Genomic DNA, 16,102 nt, shown 5'->3' with positions numbered 1-16,102 from the left:
GTTCGCAATAAACAACTGCACCTCCCAGTCGCAAACCATTTTAACTCCCCCTCCCATTCCTCAGACGACATGTCCATCCTGGGGCTCCTGCAGTGCCATAATGATGCCACTGGTAGGTTGCAGGAACAACACCTCATATTCCACTTGGGAACTTGGTTTCAATGTGGACTTCACAAGCTTCAAAATCTCCCCTCCCCCCACTGTATCTCAAAATCAACCCAGCTCGTCCCCGCCTCCCTAACCTGATCTTCCTCCCACCCCAAGCCACACCTCCATTTGCTACCTACTAACCTCATCCCGCCCCCTTGGCCTGTCCGTTCTCCCTGGACTGACCTTTCCTCTCCCTATCTCCCCACCCATACCCTTCTCTGCACCTATCTGCTCCTCTATCTATCTTCAATCCACCTCCCCCTCTCTCCCTATTTATTTCAGAATCTTCTCCCCATCGCCCTTTTCTGATGAAGGGTCTAGGCCCGAAACATCAGCTTTTGTGCTCCTAAGATGCTGCTTGGCCTGCTCTGTTCATCCAGCTCCACACATTGTTCTCTCCATTTTTTCTGGAGTCACATCAGGGGACAACAGGACAGGCTAGTTAGAGAACTAGATGGACGTTTTCCAACAATCAATTGGTGGTTTCAATATCATTAGATTCTTGACTCCAGGTATTTTATTGAATTCAGATTTTACTATCTGCCATGGCAGATGTGAAGATAATAAAATGTGAGGCTGGATGAACACAGCAGGCCAAGCAGCATCTCAGGAGCACAAAAGCTGACGTTTCGGGCCTGGACCCTTCATCAGAGAGGGGGATGGGGGGAGGGAACTGGAATAAATAGGGAGAGAGGGGGAGGCGGACCGAAGATGGAGAGTAAAGAAGATAGGTGGAGAGGGTGTAGGTGGGGAGGTAGGGAGGGGATAGGTCAGTCCAGGGAAGACGGACAGGTCAAGGAGGTGGGATGAGGTTAGTAGGTAGCTGGGGGTGCGGCTTGGGGTGGGAGGAAGGGATGGGTGAGAGGAAGAACCGGTTAGGGAGGCAGAGACAGGTTGGACTGGTTTTGGGATGCAGTGGGTGGGGGGGAAGGGCTGGGCTGGTTGTGTGGTGCAGTGGGGGGAGGGGATGAACTGGGCTGGTTTAGGGATGCAGTGGGGGAAGGGGAGATTTTGAAACTGGTGAAGCTGCAGCCATATGGTATCAATGTGGACTTCACCAGTTTCAAAATCTCCCCTTCCCCCACTGCATCCCTAAACCAGCCCAGTTCATCCCCTCCCCCCACTGCACCACACAACCAGCCCAGCCCTTCCCCCCCACCCACTGCATCCCAAAACCAGTCCAACCTGTCTCTGCCTCCCTAACCGGTTCTTCCTCTCACCCATCCCTTCCTCCCACCCCAAGCCGCACCCCCAGCTACCTACTAACCTCATCCCACCTCCTTGACCTGTCCGTCTTCCCTGGACTGACCTATCCCCTCCCTACCTCCCCACCTACACCCTCTCCACCTATCTTCTTTACTCTCCATCTTCGGTCCGCCTCCCCCTCTCTCCCTATTTATTCCAGTTCCCTCCCCCCATCCCCCTCTCTGATGAAGGGTCCAGGCCCGAAACGTCAGCTTTTGTGCTCCTGAGATGCTGCTTGGCCTGCTGTGTTCATCCAGCCTCACATTTTATTATCTTGGAATCTCCAGCATCTGCAGTTCCCATTATCTCTGGCAGATGTGAAGTCAGGTCTCCAGAAAATTAGGTGACATTCTGAATTAACAGTCCAGTGATAATACCACTAGATCATCACCTCCCCACTTGGGCTAAAAGTGTGTCGCCAACTTTCTGACTTCTCTACAGTTCCCCCAAGCTGGGATGGCAGCAATTGTCGTGCCTGAACAAGGACACAACAGGATACTGTTACAATGAATTCAAAAAAAAGGCAGTCACAGCTCAGTTTCAAGTTAAGAACTCGCAGCTTAAGACTGTAAACATTTACCAATTAGAAGAATAATCCACATTGTCTGGTTTGGAAAACAGGAATGGGAGAGTATACTTTCAACGTTTCTCTTACTGGGGCCAAAAGAGTCACAGCTTGCAGCCAGGTGTGTTTGTTCTCTCCACCCTTGCATTTGGGCACTACAGCATTCTAAATGTATTTCAGTTACCTCGGCAATAACAACAGTGAGCTTTGGTAATTCCAGTGCCTGGTGTAGAACTCTCAGGTTGGGAAGAACATTTCACATAACAGAAGTGGAGTTAGGATGAAGGATTTTTTTTTCTTTCATTTCAGCTTGGGTTTTAAATGAGCTAGCCAGAATATGTCCTGAATCAAACTGATGGCAGAGATGTATTGTGACAATAAATAGTTTTCTTGAAACAGGATCACTAACAGCAAGTACTGCCTTTCAAATAATTTTTGGATACCAATTTATCTAGCAAGTTGATTTTTGGATAAATATTGCTTCGAACACTGGAGAGAGTTCTTGTCTACCATCCCTTCTTCACAAAGTTCCGTGGAATCTATTAACAATTAACTAATACAATGCATAGTTTTATAGTTTAATATGTATTGTGATTATATAGTTTAATAGTTTAAATATCTCATCTTTACCAGACAAACAGCATTTCACTACATTGAAATAACAGCTTAAATTATATATTCAAGTTTCTGGAGTGTAACTTGAACCACATGCTTTAGGTTGCCCTGGGCCAAGGCTAACAGAATACCTACTTAAAAGAAGGAATATGGTGAAGGGAAAGTATGATATCAACCTTTTTAGCCTCTCTCTGAAGGTCCAACGCACAGCACTGTGACCACCACCACAGGGAGGATGAGGACTCATGTTCGGAATCCAATCCACTCAAAGGAAACAAACTCCATGCTGTTAGTATCAATGTGATCAGCTGTCCATCTAATTGACCAAACCACTGCCCCTGCTGGAGGCAGAGTTGCTCAGGTGACATGCTATCAACTTGGAGTTTATGCTAACATTTATGTACGTAGTAGTCCTGAACTACAAAGTGATACTGGAGGCTCAAATTTAATTTCTACGACATGGCGATCATGAATTTCCCTGTTCTTTACATTTGCCATTGACATATGGAATTATTTACAAGTTGATACTAAACCTGTTTGGCCCAGGAGTCAAATGCTTTTCCTTGGCCTTCAAGGAGCTAATGCCAATAAACGAGTGGAAAAGTTCAGAAAGCTCAGAAGGTCCTGTAAGCAATGCACAGATTTGAAGCAGGACAGGAAGGTTTCGGTGATATAGGCAGGGACTAAAGCTCAGCAAGGTCAAAGCAAAAAAGACACATGACAGTTTGTGCAGTTAAATGAAACTTTAAATGAAGGAGGATGTGGTATGATTATTTAATATTTTTCAAAGAGATAATGTCATAACTGTGGATCTAATGTGGCTGCAGCCGGAAAGAAATCCAAAATGATGTATTTCAAGAACATAAGTGATTAAAAGGAATAATAAAGTGGATTATGTGGTCTACAAAAGAGTTCCAATTTTTCAATACCTGTGCTCCATCACGAGATCCCTGGAAATTTCCTTCCAGAACTGACTCAAATCAGGAGGGCTGCCTCCTGTAGCTTGATTCATTTCAGCTGCCATCACCAGAAACCTGTCCTGAGGAGAGGCTTCAACACCTGAAAATACAAAGAGTTTTAAATCTTGGTAATTTGAGATTTCCATGGCAAATCTCAACACAGACTAATAGTATAAAATATCACATAGTCCCATATATGCATAGGAACTCTTAAACGCAAGACAGATTTTCATTTCTAACCACTTGTAAGATTTTAAATATTTTTTTAAAAAAGGACAGATAGAACTAACTTGGATTATATTTGAGGGGTAAAAACTGATAGCGATCCAGATCAGAATTTCAACTATTCATTCACTGATATTGCAGCGGTTGTAATTTTAACTAGCTTAATTTACAAAGTGAACCTTTGAGAAAGGAAAAGGCTTTAGATGAAAACTATTCCTCTTTGCTTTCCATATTATAAATGAAGTTCTTAGTTTTAAGTGCTACCTTAAAAAGTGATCAGGTGCACACAAAAACAAAACAATACATATTGCTCAATGCAGAGACTGCAACAGACCAGAAGAGTTCAGACTTTATACAAAGTTATTCTTTTATTAACAAAATGGTAGCATACGAAAAAAGCTTCAAATTTCATTTACATCAACAACTATTTTACTGTTAAAATTCTAACCAATTATTGATTAGATCATGACATGTATGCAAAATACATCAACAGCTGAAAAAACAGATCATACATGACATGAATTGGATCAAGCATGCTGGTGTGAAGACACTTCCACTTGGGTGAATTCAAGAAATTCCTAGCAGTGATTTACAAATGTAAGAAAAAAACACCAGAGAAACAGATGACATAATTATTTAGTTATGTAAAACTTGCAGGGGTTATTTTGAACGTGTGACAGTAAATGACAGCAGTGAAAAAGTTGAAGGTGACAACAGAATGTTATTTTAATGGCTAACAAATCCCATTCCAAGAACTGAGCACAAAAATCAGGGTTCATACAAAGGCAGCTAATATTTTGGAAGATATTTGACAAAGTTCCGAAAGGAAATTTATTAAAATGAAGGAAGCCCATGAAATAAAGGGAAAAGTATGGCATGGGTATCAAGTTGACTCAGTGACAGGTAGCTAAGATGGTATATGAAGGTTGTTGTGATGGGGTGGGAGTTGGGTTGCGGCGTGCAGTGGTGTTCTCCAAGGGTCAGTTTTAGGTCCATTTGTTTCAACTTTTATAAATGACTTAAAGTCAGATGTAGGGGCTGGCAAGAAGTATAGTTGCAGAGTTCAAGATGTCAGACATGACCGTGAAATAGGTTAAGCAAGGCAGAGTTACTGTTAAGTAACTAAATAATTTTAATAATTAAATATTTTTAGTTTTCAAAATAATTTAAAACAAACAGACTTTAGTGTCTACAGATAAAAATCCTTAAAATATGGCAGAACAAGTTAAGGTCAGGCCTCAGTTGGAATAAGCCAATTCAGGGCACCACACTTTAGCAAAGATGTGAATGCCTTAAAAACAAGTACCAAGGAAATTTACCCAATATGCTATGAAGAATGAAGCACTTAAGTTATAAGAAGACGGCAAAGGAATTATGACTTTTCCTTGGAATGAAGAGAGACAAGATATAACCCAAGAGAAGTTTTGACAAAGTGTCGAGAAAACTAATTTCTTCTAGATGAATTCAAAATCATTGGCAAAATGTCTTGAGGGACGCAAAGTTTCCACACAGTTGCCAAGATCTGTATCATGCGAAAAGGTTTTGTTGCAGTAGGATTCCATAAAACACTTGATGGGAGGGGTTTGAACAGGCAGTGGAGATGAGCCCGTTTAGAAGGCTAAGGACAAAGATAGGAACACAGAATTAAGCACAGTTTTGTTTCCAAGACCCAAAAAATACAATGGGTTGAATGAACTCTTCCTATGCTGTTACTTCCATGTTTCCATCTCTGCACTTTTGAACCTGAATCAGTAAGAAAAAAAGTCAAATGCTCTGAACCATTGTTGCATTGGATAGGCATTTATGCATTCAAAAGAAATGCAAAACTACCCCACACTGCACTAGCTAGCACAACTCATAACAATCCAATACACTGAACTGTAATAAATAATAGTAAATTAAACCCAATACAAAGCAGAAAACATGAACTGCACATTCACGAGTACACATTTGCTGTTTTTTTTAAAAAGTTGTCCTGGGCCTCCTACCTATTGGATTTATCATTGCAGATTTACTTTGCATTAATTTCACTAAAGCTCAAGGAGAAACAGACAGCTTGTGGAAAGTATTCACATGTTAATAAGCAGGAATTAGGTGCAGAGTTACTTGCTGTTGATGAAATATCCATAGCAACCAGTGTCAATATCATTGAAAAATTGCTACAAAATGTTGTACTAATGAGATCAGATACCCTTGTGCACAGAGCCCATGTCAGCCAAAATTTGATTTACCTCACAAGGTGCAGAAATGGAAGACTTTCAGTTTAACTTTCACTTTATATGGAAAACAGTCTATTTCTTTTGATGTACAGTCAACTTTAGCATCAATCAAATTTAATCAAAAGAAACAGCATTGGGTGATGTTTTTAAAAAAAAAATACAAGGGGCAATTCATTTATAAACGAGAGGACAAAAAAGCAGTCCTTACCGGAAATAATCAAGGTTGTTGACCGACGTAACAAAGTAGAATCTTTAGAACACTGAGTTGTTAAGCATTGTTCCAAACCAGTTGCTACTACCACCAAGAAAAACATGGACAACAGAAGAACAGGAACATCATAATCTCAAGTCACACCACCATTCTGACTTGAACAATATCACTATTGTGCTGGGATAAAATCCTGGAACTCATCCTCAAGAGCACTGTGGGAGTACCTATACCAAGTGGATTGCAGCAATTCACAAAGTGCTCAAAATGACTATAACAAATAGAACATGGGTAACATCCACATCTTATGAACAAATAGAGAAAAAAAGACTATCAACACACTAGGATGTAAATGTACAAGACTTTACCCTTTGGAATCACAAGCACCTCCCTCCTTCCACTTCTAAACACCAATTGGAATGGTTTAAGTTGAGTAATTGTCATTTACAGAGGTTCCATTGTGCAAGTATTGTGGATGGGAACCTCATTACAAGGCATTCTTGTGCATCAAATCATCTACGCAAGTCTCATTCAGCAGAATCACCGAAGCAAATAAATTTGCAAGAAAAGAAGAATCAGTTCTAAATGATGCATTCATCTTACATTCTTTAACTCTGTTGTATGAAGTGTGGAACTCCTATAAATATTACAAGCAACACAGCGGATAAATTAGACATTTAGAGCTTCTATGAAACTCACAGAGTAAGACAAGTGGATTTGAGAGATGACTAATTTGAAACTCATCGATAGTTAATTATTAGTGCCTCACAGAATAACATTTCTATTATAGTTCAGGATACCTGCTATTTCATGTGAGGGAAATGTGATAAAGAGGCGAAGTTTTGGAAACAAAATGAAAATTAATTTCAATGGTTCTCTAAAATATTTTCTTTTAAAATATTTGAAAAGTTAACTATCTGCTCGATGAAAAAGGCACAGGTACCCCTGCAAAATGTAGGGAAACCTGTGTGCAAGAATTTTTAAAACAGTTAACTATGGGAGTCATAGTTATTTATGAAATGATAGATTTGGTTTGCAAGCTGACAATCCTTCGAAAGCTGATAAACGGAAATGGTAATTCTTGTTTGTGCAACTCGCTGAAGGTGCACTTTGGGCGAGGAGGGAATGTCAGAGATTGTAGAAAAAAAAATATTGAGCTGAAGGTAGATAATTATGACACTGTAAAGTATTCATCCCAATTGGAATTCTTTATTCCTTAAGAGAATTATGCCAGTGAACTACAACTAAACTTAAAACAAAAGCTAAATATTGTGGTTCTAAAAAGGACAGATACCTGATGGTATCAGTGGAGAGAGAAACAGAGCTAATGCTTTAGAATTTTGACTGTTCATTAACAGGAAGGTTAGATGAATAGGAAAAAAACGCACTAAAGATTCAAATAAACAAATTCCTTAATGTTTTAGTTCTGGTAAAGCCCTTCAAGGTCAAGACTGTTGAGTATTATAACATAATTATGATCAATTTATAAAGCGAGACATTACTTGAGTTCAGAGGACTGTACATGCCACATTATAGGAAAGGCAACAATGCAAAGACCATATCTAGCAGAATTACCCCAGAATGGGAAACTGTAATTACTAAGCGAATTGGTGATTACAAAATGTATTTTTTCCATGGGATGAAAGCATCACTGAAAGGCCAACATCTGTTGCCTATGAACAAGTGGTAGCAAGCTTCGTAAATTACTGCAGTCTGCCTGTTGTAGGTATGCCTGAAGTTATGTTAGAAAGAGAGTTGGAAAGTGCAGAAAACAGTGATATACAAGAGCTCCAAGGCAGAATGGCATGTGGCCTGGAGGAAAAGGTTCAAGTGTTACTGTCCCCATGAGCCTGTCACCCTTGTTCTCCTAGGTGGTGTAAGTCCTAAGTTTAAAAGGAGTGATCAGAAAAGTCTTGGTGAGTTACTGGCAGACACACTCTTGTCCAGCATGGCAGCATCATTTCTGTTGCATATATCTGTATCATTTGGTCTGCCGCACTTGAAGGTTATGCAACAGTGTGGTTCACTTGAACAAATTACAGGGCATGTCAGAGGGCAGTTGAGAGTCAACCACCAGCGCTGTGGCTCTAGAATTACATGCTGCCCAGAGCATTTGATGATTGCAGATTTCCCTCCCTAATTAATTGATCTGGTGTCGACTAATTAACCTACATTCAAAACGTGCAGTGGTGGGATTTGAAGTGATCTGTATTCCACTTATACTCCCTCTCAACAGGAGACAAGATATGGTATACGTCTCGAGTCTTGAACTCGGGTTACAACGCAGTTAGTAAAAGAAAACAGGAAGAAGGAAAAAAATTCACAGCAAAATCATGAATTTTAAAGAATTTTAAATGAATAAGCCCTTTTTTCAGGAGGTATTTATTGAAAAACAATTAACAAATTATGAACTTAGATGTTTATTTTAGGTTTGTTACTCTAAGCATTAATTCTGTATACCATTCACTGAAAGCCATCTAAATCTATACCAAAGATAATGGGAACTGCAGTTGCTGGAGAATCCAAGATAACAAAGCGTGGGGCTGGATGAACACAGCAGGCCAAGCAACATCTTAGGAGTACCAAAGCTTTTTTGACATTTCAGGCCGAGACCCTTCATCAGAAAAGGGGGATGGGGAAAGGATTCTGAAGTAAATAGGGAGAGAGGGGGATGCGGACTGAAGATAGATAGAGGAGAAGATAAGTCAAGAGGAGAGTATGGGTGGGGAGGTAGGGAGGGGATAGCTGCTTGGCCTGCTGTGTTCATCCAGCTCCACACTTTGTTATCTTAAATCTATACCAATTTGTTTTGCATGGGCTATGTTGATTCAAATTAATTTCAGAGATCAAGAAATTCAAAGATTTGAGAACAATCTCTGCAGTAAATTTGAACAATTGTATCAATTGTTAGTGTACTGTTTCTACATTTTCCATGTGGAAGTTCCTTGTAGATATCAACGTTTTGCACTAACTTCTGAAAGACTGCTTCAGCTACCCTTGAACTCACTGTACGGCAACAGAATTAACAAGCTAGCATATCCAAAAAAAAAGTGAAGTGACTTTCTCTGAAAAACGTGCAAATGAGTGTATTTGTGTATTATTTAAAACAAGTCAATTGCAACTGCGCACAGAAAATACTTCCGAATTGCAGTTTTACCATGGACTTCAAGGGATGTACATAAACTCTAACTATCAGCTCTGAAATTCAGTACTTCATGTATGTGAGATTACATTCATTATTAAGGATAGAATATTTCATGTGCAATTGGAAATGGTATTTAAGTTTCAACTTTCAGATACACTTTATAAATGTCAGTTTTACCTGTCATCTCTACTCATGTATTTTAACCTGAATTTACGTGATAAAAACCACATCCAAATCTACAAACGGTTGCTCTTCTGGTGCACTAAGTGCTCCAATTGGAGCTCCTCCTGTTTCCTTCTTTTTTCTCCCCCCCTCCAGATGCAGAGTGGGCTAAAGGCCTGGAGACGAGCAGGGACAGCCAGCAGGCTGGAGGCCTGAACCAAGCGGGGCAGTTGTTGGACTGGGACCAGTGCAGGTGGTCAGCAGCTTGCAAGCCGTGTCAGACCATGTGTAGAAGCTTCCTGCACTGACCTACTGCAGGCCCTTTATAGAAAGGCTGTAATGCTTATCTTTTTGACTTGATTTCTCATTTTTCTACTTATACTATAACAATGTAACATAACATTTTTCTTTTTTCCTTTATTTCTCTATTTTGTATCTAAGACCCGTACCTAGGTACTTTGTACCCAAAATGGTGCCAATGGCGGCAACACTGCAAACATTTCACTGCACTCCTGTACTTCCATACTTGAGTACATGTGACAATAAGGGATATTCCATTCTATTCTAGATCACCAAATATACCAGGAGATCACTTCTCAAAAGTAGCAATAAAAATAGACATATGCACAAATATTGTAAGTTAGTTTTAAATAGTCTGATTGTTTTGAATAATTTGAATAATACAGGTCTGACAGGGCATTACAAAGAATCTAATGTCATGGACACAGGTATCTGTAGCATGGCATCTTGCAGTTATAAATGGAGCACACTAAGTTTTTCAAGAGGTCTCTAAATCAATGGTATTCAAACCAGACATTTTTTTTTGTATAACAATTGAACATACCAAATACACAAGTCATGTTTACTGCCATCTACTAATTTTATCTCCTGAAATCTGAAGCTTCGCAAATGTATAGATACATGAAATGGAAACCTTCACATTTATATAAAATTTCATGATGACATCATATCTTTGTGCTTATTCACTGAGAGCTGAGACATGGTTGATCAAATTTTGGTCCTCTATCATTATCAATTTAATTAATCTATAAACAGTAATTAAGAAGAATTTTTGACGCTCATGGAGCTAAACCCATGCTGACATTTACTGTTAGGAATCACGAAGTATTTTTTGGTGAATTACCAGCAGGTAACCTGAAGAACTACTTCCGATCATACAATCAATTTCACTTTCCCAGAGGTATGGGTGAGGAGTTGGGAGAGTTTATTGATTACTGTTAACTTCCAAATCTAGGAATGCAAATGATTAAAAGGTAAGATATTTTATTAAATGTGCATAAGGCTAAGCAGGTAAATATGTGGTAATTTTGTTGCATCTCATTTCTATTAATTGTCAATAACAGCTTCAGAACAAACATCTACTGCAGAACTTGATTTTCCTTTAAAAAAGTGTCTAAAGAGAACATTTCACAGAATATCTGCTCCCAGATAGACTTGTTTTTAAAGCGCAATGGGGACTAGGAGCCAAAAGGCATAAATAGATAATACAGAGATCATAGTCAACAATTAAGATCATGTAGCAATTCAGTAAAATCCAGCTTTCCTTAAAAATAAAACTTTTTTTTAATATGCCCTGCGTGGATTAGAGTGCCATTTGAACAATGTAGTCTAGTTGCAGTAAACATGAATTGTATATTTCCAATTACTTGAGCATGATGAGAATCATTGTATCAAAGGGAGTATAAAGTCTCAACAAAATGATCAAGTAGGACTGCCAAAGCAAAATATTGCTTGAAGTCAAACAGGAACAAAAAGATTCTTGGTAAACTCAGCAGACCTGAATCATTAACTTTTGAAAATATTTGTCATAGGACACGAGTATCGTTGGCTAGGTCTGAATTTATTATTCACACCTAATTTACTCAGATGGCAGTTAAAAGTCAACCACTTTTCTGACAGACTAGAGTCATGGAGGCGGCCAGCATAAGTAAGTGTCGTAGATTTCCTTCCCTATAGGACATCGGTGAATCAGACAGCATTTTGTGACAAATGATAGCAGTTACTTGATAGCTTTTAGGATAGATTTTTATTCCAGGTTTTTACTGAATTCAAAAATTTCACCAGCTGCCATGGTGGAATTTGAACATGTCCCCAAAACATTAGACTAGGAATCTGGATTTCTAGTCCAGTGGCAATGCTGCTAGGCCACCACCTCCCCCTAACTATATGACCTGTTGGACTTCAAAATAAGCTTATACTGATTATCCTGATTCCTTATCTTGTTAATTTTATTCAATTTTTGTTTTGCTTTACAATGAAGAAAAGAGCTTACGGATCACATTGAATCTTTTAATAAATACACTATTTACAGACAATAAGATGAGGATATGCCATACCTCCATGGAGTGACACTAGAATATCCAGTGAACTGCCTGGTTTGAAGCTGCCATTGCTTGGTTTCACCCTATATTTCTCTGGAGCTGTTGTTCTAACCTTGTTTGGGAGTGGGGGGAAAAGAACGGCAGACGGCTTGAACAGCACTTTCTCTTTATTCTCCATTAATCCTTGGCATTAGATTTTTCCAAACATGCTACATGCATCATTTTACGAAGAAATAATTGTCTAAAAGCATTGATGCAAAGATGATCTAATTTTTAAAAAAAGTACGTTAAGCACTTCACATTAATTGACATTTACATCTTCAAAAATTTAGAAAAATGTTTAGAAATATCATGTTACTAGGAATTTATTGAATGGCTGACTTGATTAATTTAAAAAGGGCCTCAGGCTCTAAATACTTATATAAAAGTATTAAATATAATGGGACTTTTCTTAAAGTATTCAAATTACATTTTGAAGGCATCAATAGCAAATTTCTATCGTTGAGGAGAGAATAATGAATGCATGTTTGGACAATCTATTCTGAACAGCAAACTGGTTGTTTCCACTCCACATATTCAAGCACAAATACTAGGCTGATACTTCAGCATAATTCTGATTCGAATGTTACAATACCAGTGATTTGTTAGATAAAAGGTTACTGCTGATAAAGATCTCCCCTACAACATCTAGAAAACAACAGAGGAATTCACAAAAATCATTATCTGACATTAAACAGATTACCTGTTATTATCAAATTGTTTTTGGTGCAATGTACTGTGACTAAATGGGCTTCTAAATCTTAGATTAGAAAAGATTTCTAAAAGCAGTTAACTACATCAGAAGATGAAGAAACTCAGCAGGTCTGGCAACATACTTGGAGACAGAAGCAGAGTTAATGTTTCAAATCCAAAGACCTTAAAAGTAGTTAACTGGCTATAGCCCACTTTGGGACATCAAATGGTGAAGAAAGTAGTAACACAAACCTAAGACCTTTCCCTAATTGTCACCTCCAGGATTTACATAACTGGGTAAATTGGGTCCACTTTTGCAAGTCAGTTCTGTAAAGATTTGGATAAGAATGTAGGAGGCATAGTAAGTAAGTTTTGTGACTGATACCAAAACTGGTAGGAAAGTGGACAGTGAAGAAGGTTATCTAAGATTAAAAAGAAATTTGTTCCATTGATTAAATATGCTGAGAAGTGGCAGATGGCATTGAATTTGGATAAATGCATGATATTGCATTTTGGTAAAACAAACAAGATTTATTCAATTAATGGTAGGGTAGCGCTGCAGAAAAGACAGACCTAGGCGTTCAAGTGAATAGTTCTTGGAAATTTGCAACACATATTGATCGTGGTTAAAAAGTTGTTTAGCACCTTTATTGGGAGGTTGCACAGAATGTTGGTATGGCCTCTCCCGAAGTACTGTGAGCAGTTGTGGTCACCCTGCTATAGGAAGGATATTATTAAATTGGAGAGGGTTCAGAGAATTTTTACCAGGCATTGTTAGGAATGAGAGGTTTGAGCTATAGAAATAGGCTGAGGCTTTTATCACAAGGAGGTTGAGGGGTGATCTTATGGAGCTTTGTAAAATCATGATGGGCACTTAAATGAATAGCACTCCCTAGGGGTGGTGGGGGTGGGGGGAGTTGTTCAAAACTACAGGACTTATTTTTAAGGTGAGACGACCAAGTTTCAAAAAGCATGTGTGGCATGAACTGCCAAAGGAAGTAATGGATGCAGGTACAGTTACATTATTTAAAGAACATTTGGGCAATTACATTTGAATGGAAAGATTTGGAGGGATACAGGCCAAATGCAGGCAGATGGGATTAGTTTAGTTTCGGAACGTGATTGGCATAGACTAATTAGACCAAAGGGTCTGTTTCCTCGCTGTATAACTCAATGACTCTGTAAATCATTGTAAATGTGCGACCAGATTGTATTCATCAAATTTATACAAAATAACTGAAGTATTTCAGGGAGAAAAGAGCTTTTTGTATTCATAACACCTTCACTTTCACAAAAGATAAAACCAATTAAGAGATAGAAGCAGTGCTAGCGATATGATCAGCATCTGCTCCACCATTCTAAAATTATAACATTAACAGCAAAAAAAAAGCTCATTTTCCACTTCTACTTCACTTGTCTATCCTATCACATTATCCTTCCACTTCCTAAGTATCCAAAAGAAAAAAGAATCAGCTTTGAATGTACTCAATTACTAGCCATCCTTATCTCCCTTGGGTAGGGAGCTTCAAGGAATAAAGGAATTCCTTCTCATCTCTGTGCTATATAACCTTCCCCTTATGACTAACTGATTGGACTCTCCAGCCAGGAGGAACAGTGACTCAATATCTGCCCCTTCAAGACCTCGCAGAATGTGTGAAGTTTCATTGGTTTGCCTTTAGAGTTCTTCTAAACCTTAGAGAATAAAGGTGTACTATGTTTAATTCTATAATTACACATTTAAAAATGCTTGTTTTTCTTGGGAATTAAACACAACAGTTTCTTAAAGGCTTAACACAAACGATCAAATCCAATTCTGCAATGATTGCTAACCCAAAGGGCTTACCTTAAATGCAACAGGGTTTTTTGTCACATTTGTCAGCACTATCAAACACTTAGTTTCTCTACTTTCTTTAGAGCCAAACTGAAGATCTTCAGCAGGACTATTTTTAAAACAAAAACAGATTTTATATGTAACTGGTCAGAAAAAAGAGAGGCTATGCATGAGAGCCAGTACGACAGAAGAAATTTCTCCACTACACAAGTTATATTTTGCTTGAGTTTCAATGTACCATACACAGAGCTCAGCATATATATCTGCCAAAATTTTAATCAAAAATCTAACATTCCAAATTTACATAAGACATAATTTACATAGATAGTAGGCAGTACAATTAATGTCTCAATTTGTTTTGGTGAATTAAAGCATCTATACTGTGATGTAAGATTTGAAAACGCAAAAACTAAATTGTACCAGTGCCACCATTTCAACACTTCAGTCTTACCTAATTTGCCACATAAAAGAATGGAGTAAAGAGCATAAATGGTTCCTAGCTCAAAAAGTAGTGCATAATAAAAAGCAACAATGGGGCTGAAGCTGCAATAATTTTAGATCGGAGGTCTGAAGTTGATTTTTCAAGCTTTATTCCCTCAATTCAGAACTATTGAGCTGATAGGCAGATTATAACAATTCTCAGATACTATAGTACATATACTTTGAAAGTCATTGTCCCCACTTTTTTCTAAGTGATCAATGTGGACGACTGCACACATCTCCAAAGTTACAAAGTTTGGTTGTAGAATTCAATAATGTCTGAATCCAGACTGGGATGAGGGCATTGCTGGCTAGAGAACATTTATTGCCCATCCCTAATTACCCAGATGGCAGGTAAGAGTCAACCACATTGCTGTGGATCTGGAGAATGACGTAGGGTAGACCAGGTAAGGATGGCAGTTTCCTTCCCTAAAGGACATTAGGGAATTAACTGGGTTTTTCCACCAATCAACAATAGATTCACGGTCATCATTAGATTCTTAATTCCAGATATTGAATTCAAATTCCACTAACCGCCATGGCGGTATTCACAGCTGGGTTTCTGGATTAACAGTCTGGCGACAAAATACCATTAGGCCATCGTCTGCCCTATGACTGTAATGGACGATTGTAATGCGCAATTAACTTGCACCTATTTCAACATGCAAAATTCAGACTAGTCAAAAGAACGTAGCTTACAAGCAGGATTAAATGTGCTACTGAGTGGCTGCAAGCCAAGCAGCAAATTTGTTGGACGCAATCAGGAGCTCAAATTAGTTTGAGCTATTTAAAGTCATTGGTCTCTAATGAAAGGTACATTATTGTTTAAGGATGTGCTGAAAGCAATCGTTAAGAGTTTTACCTGGGAGTGGGGGGTGGGGGAACCACATTGAGCCAAAATAGACTAAGATTTTCTAGAGTTGGAGAGCAAGAGAAATATCCACAAGAGTCTGTCGAGGCAAAATCTTGCACATTTCAATAAAATTATGTTGCATTCTCCAATTCCCAACTATTCAAACAACATAAATCTGTGCCTCTAATGACTTAATGCAAACAACATTAAAAACTAAAGAAGATCAGCTAGTATTCATCATAGAAATGTGATGAATCACCTAATGTGTAGCAACGATCCTCTGAATACTGTTTGTGGTTTTTTTGCCGATCTTGTCTTTAAATCCAACCGTTCAATATCATCGAAAGAAACCTAAATGCAAGAAATAAAAG

General features: G+C 38.6%; 1 protein-coding gene across 5 annotated transcripts in view; it reads right to left on the bottom strand.

The window, feature by feature from the left end:
* The window catches only part of mospd2 (motile sperm domain containing 2), a 91,113-nt gene that overhangs the window by 23,958 nt on the left and 51,053 nt on the right, over positions 1-16,102 (bottom strand). For 3 of the 5 annotated variants that reach the window (XM_059650383.1, XM_048540488.2, XM_048540489.2), the window contains exons 10-13: positions 15,991-16,082; positions 14,411-14,507; positions 11,851-11,947; positions 3,505-3,634 (exon numbers count right to left, since the gene is read on the bottom strand). In XM_059650383.1, coding sequence (XP_059506366.1) covers positions 3,505-3,634; positions 11,851-11,947; positions 14,411-14,507; positions 15,991-16,082 — 416 coding nt within the window. The other 2 variants (XM_048540491.2, XM_048540490.2) reach the window with 2 other exon arrangements.

This window comes from Stegostoma tigrinum, chromosome 12, assembly GCF_030684315.1.
Source record: "Stegostoma tigrinum isolate sSteTig4 chromosome 12, sSteTig4.hap1, whole genome shotgun sequence".
NCBI classification, from domain to species: domain Eukaryota; kingdom Metazoa; phylum Chordata; class Chondrichthyes; order Orectolobiformes; family Stegostomatidae; genus Stegostoma; species Stegostoma tigrinum.
The sequence above is the reverse complement of the archived record's forward strand: the minus strand, read 5'-3'. Positions and strand labels throughout refer to the sequence as shown.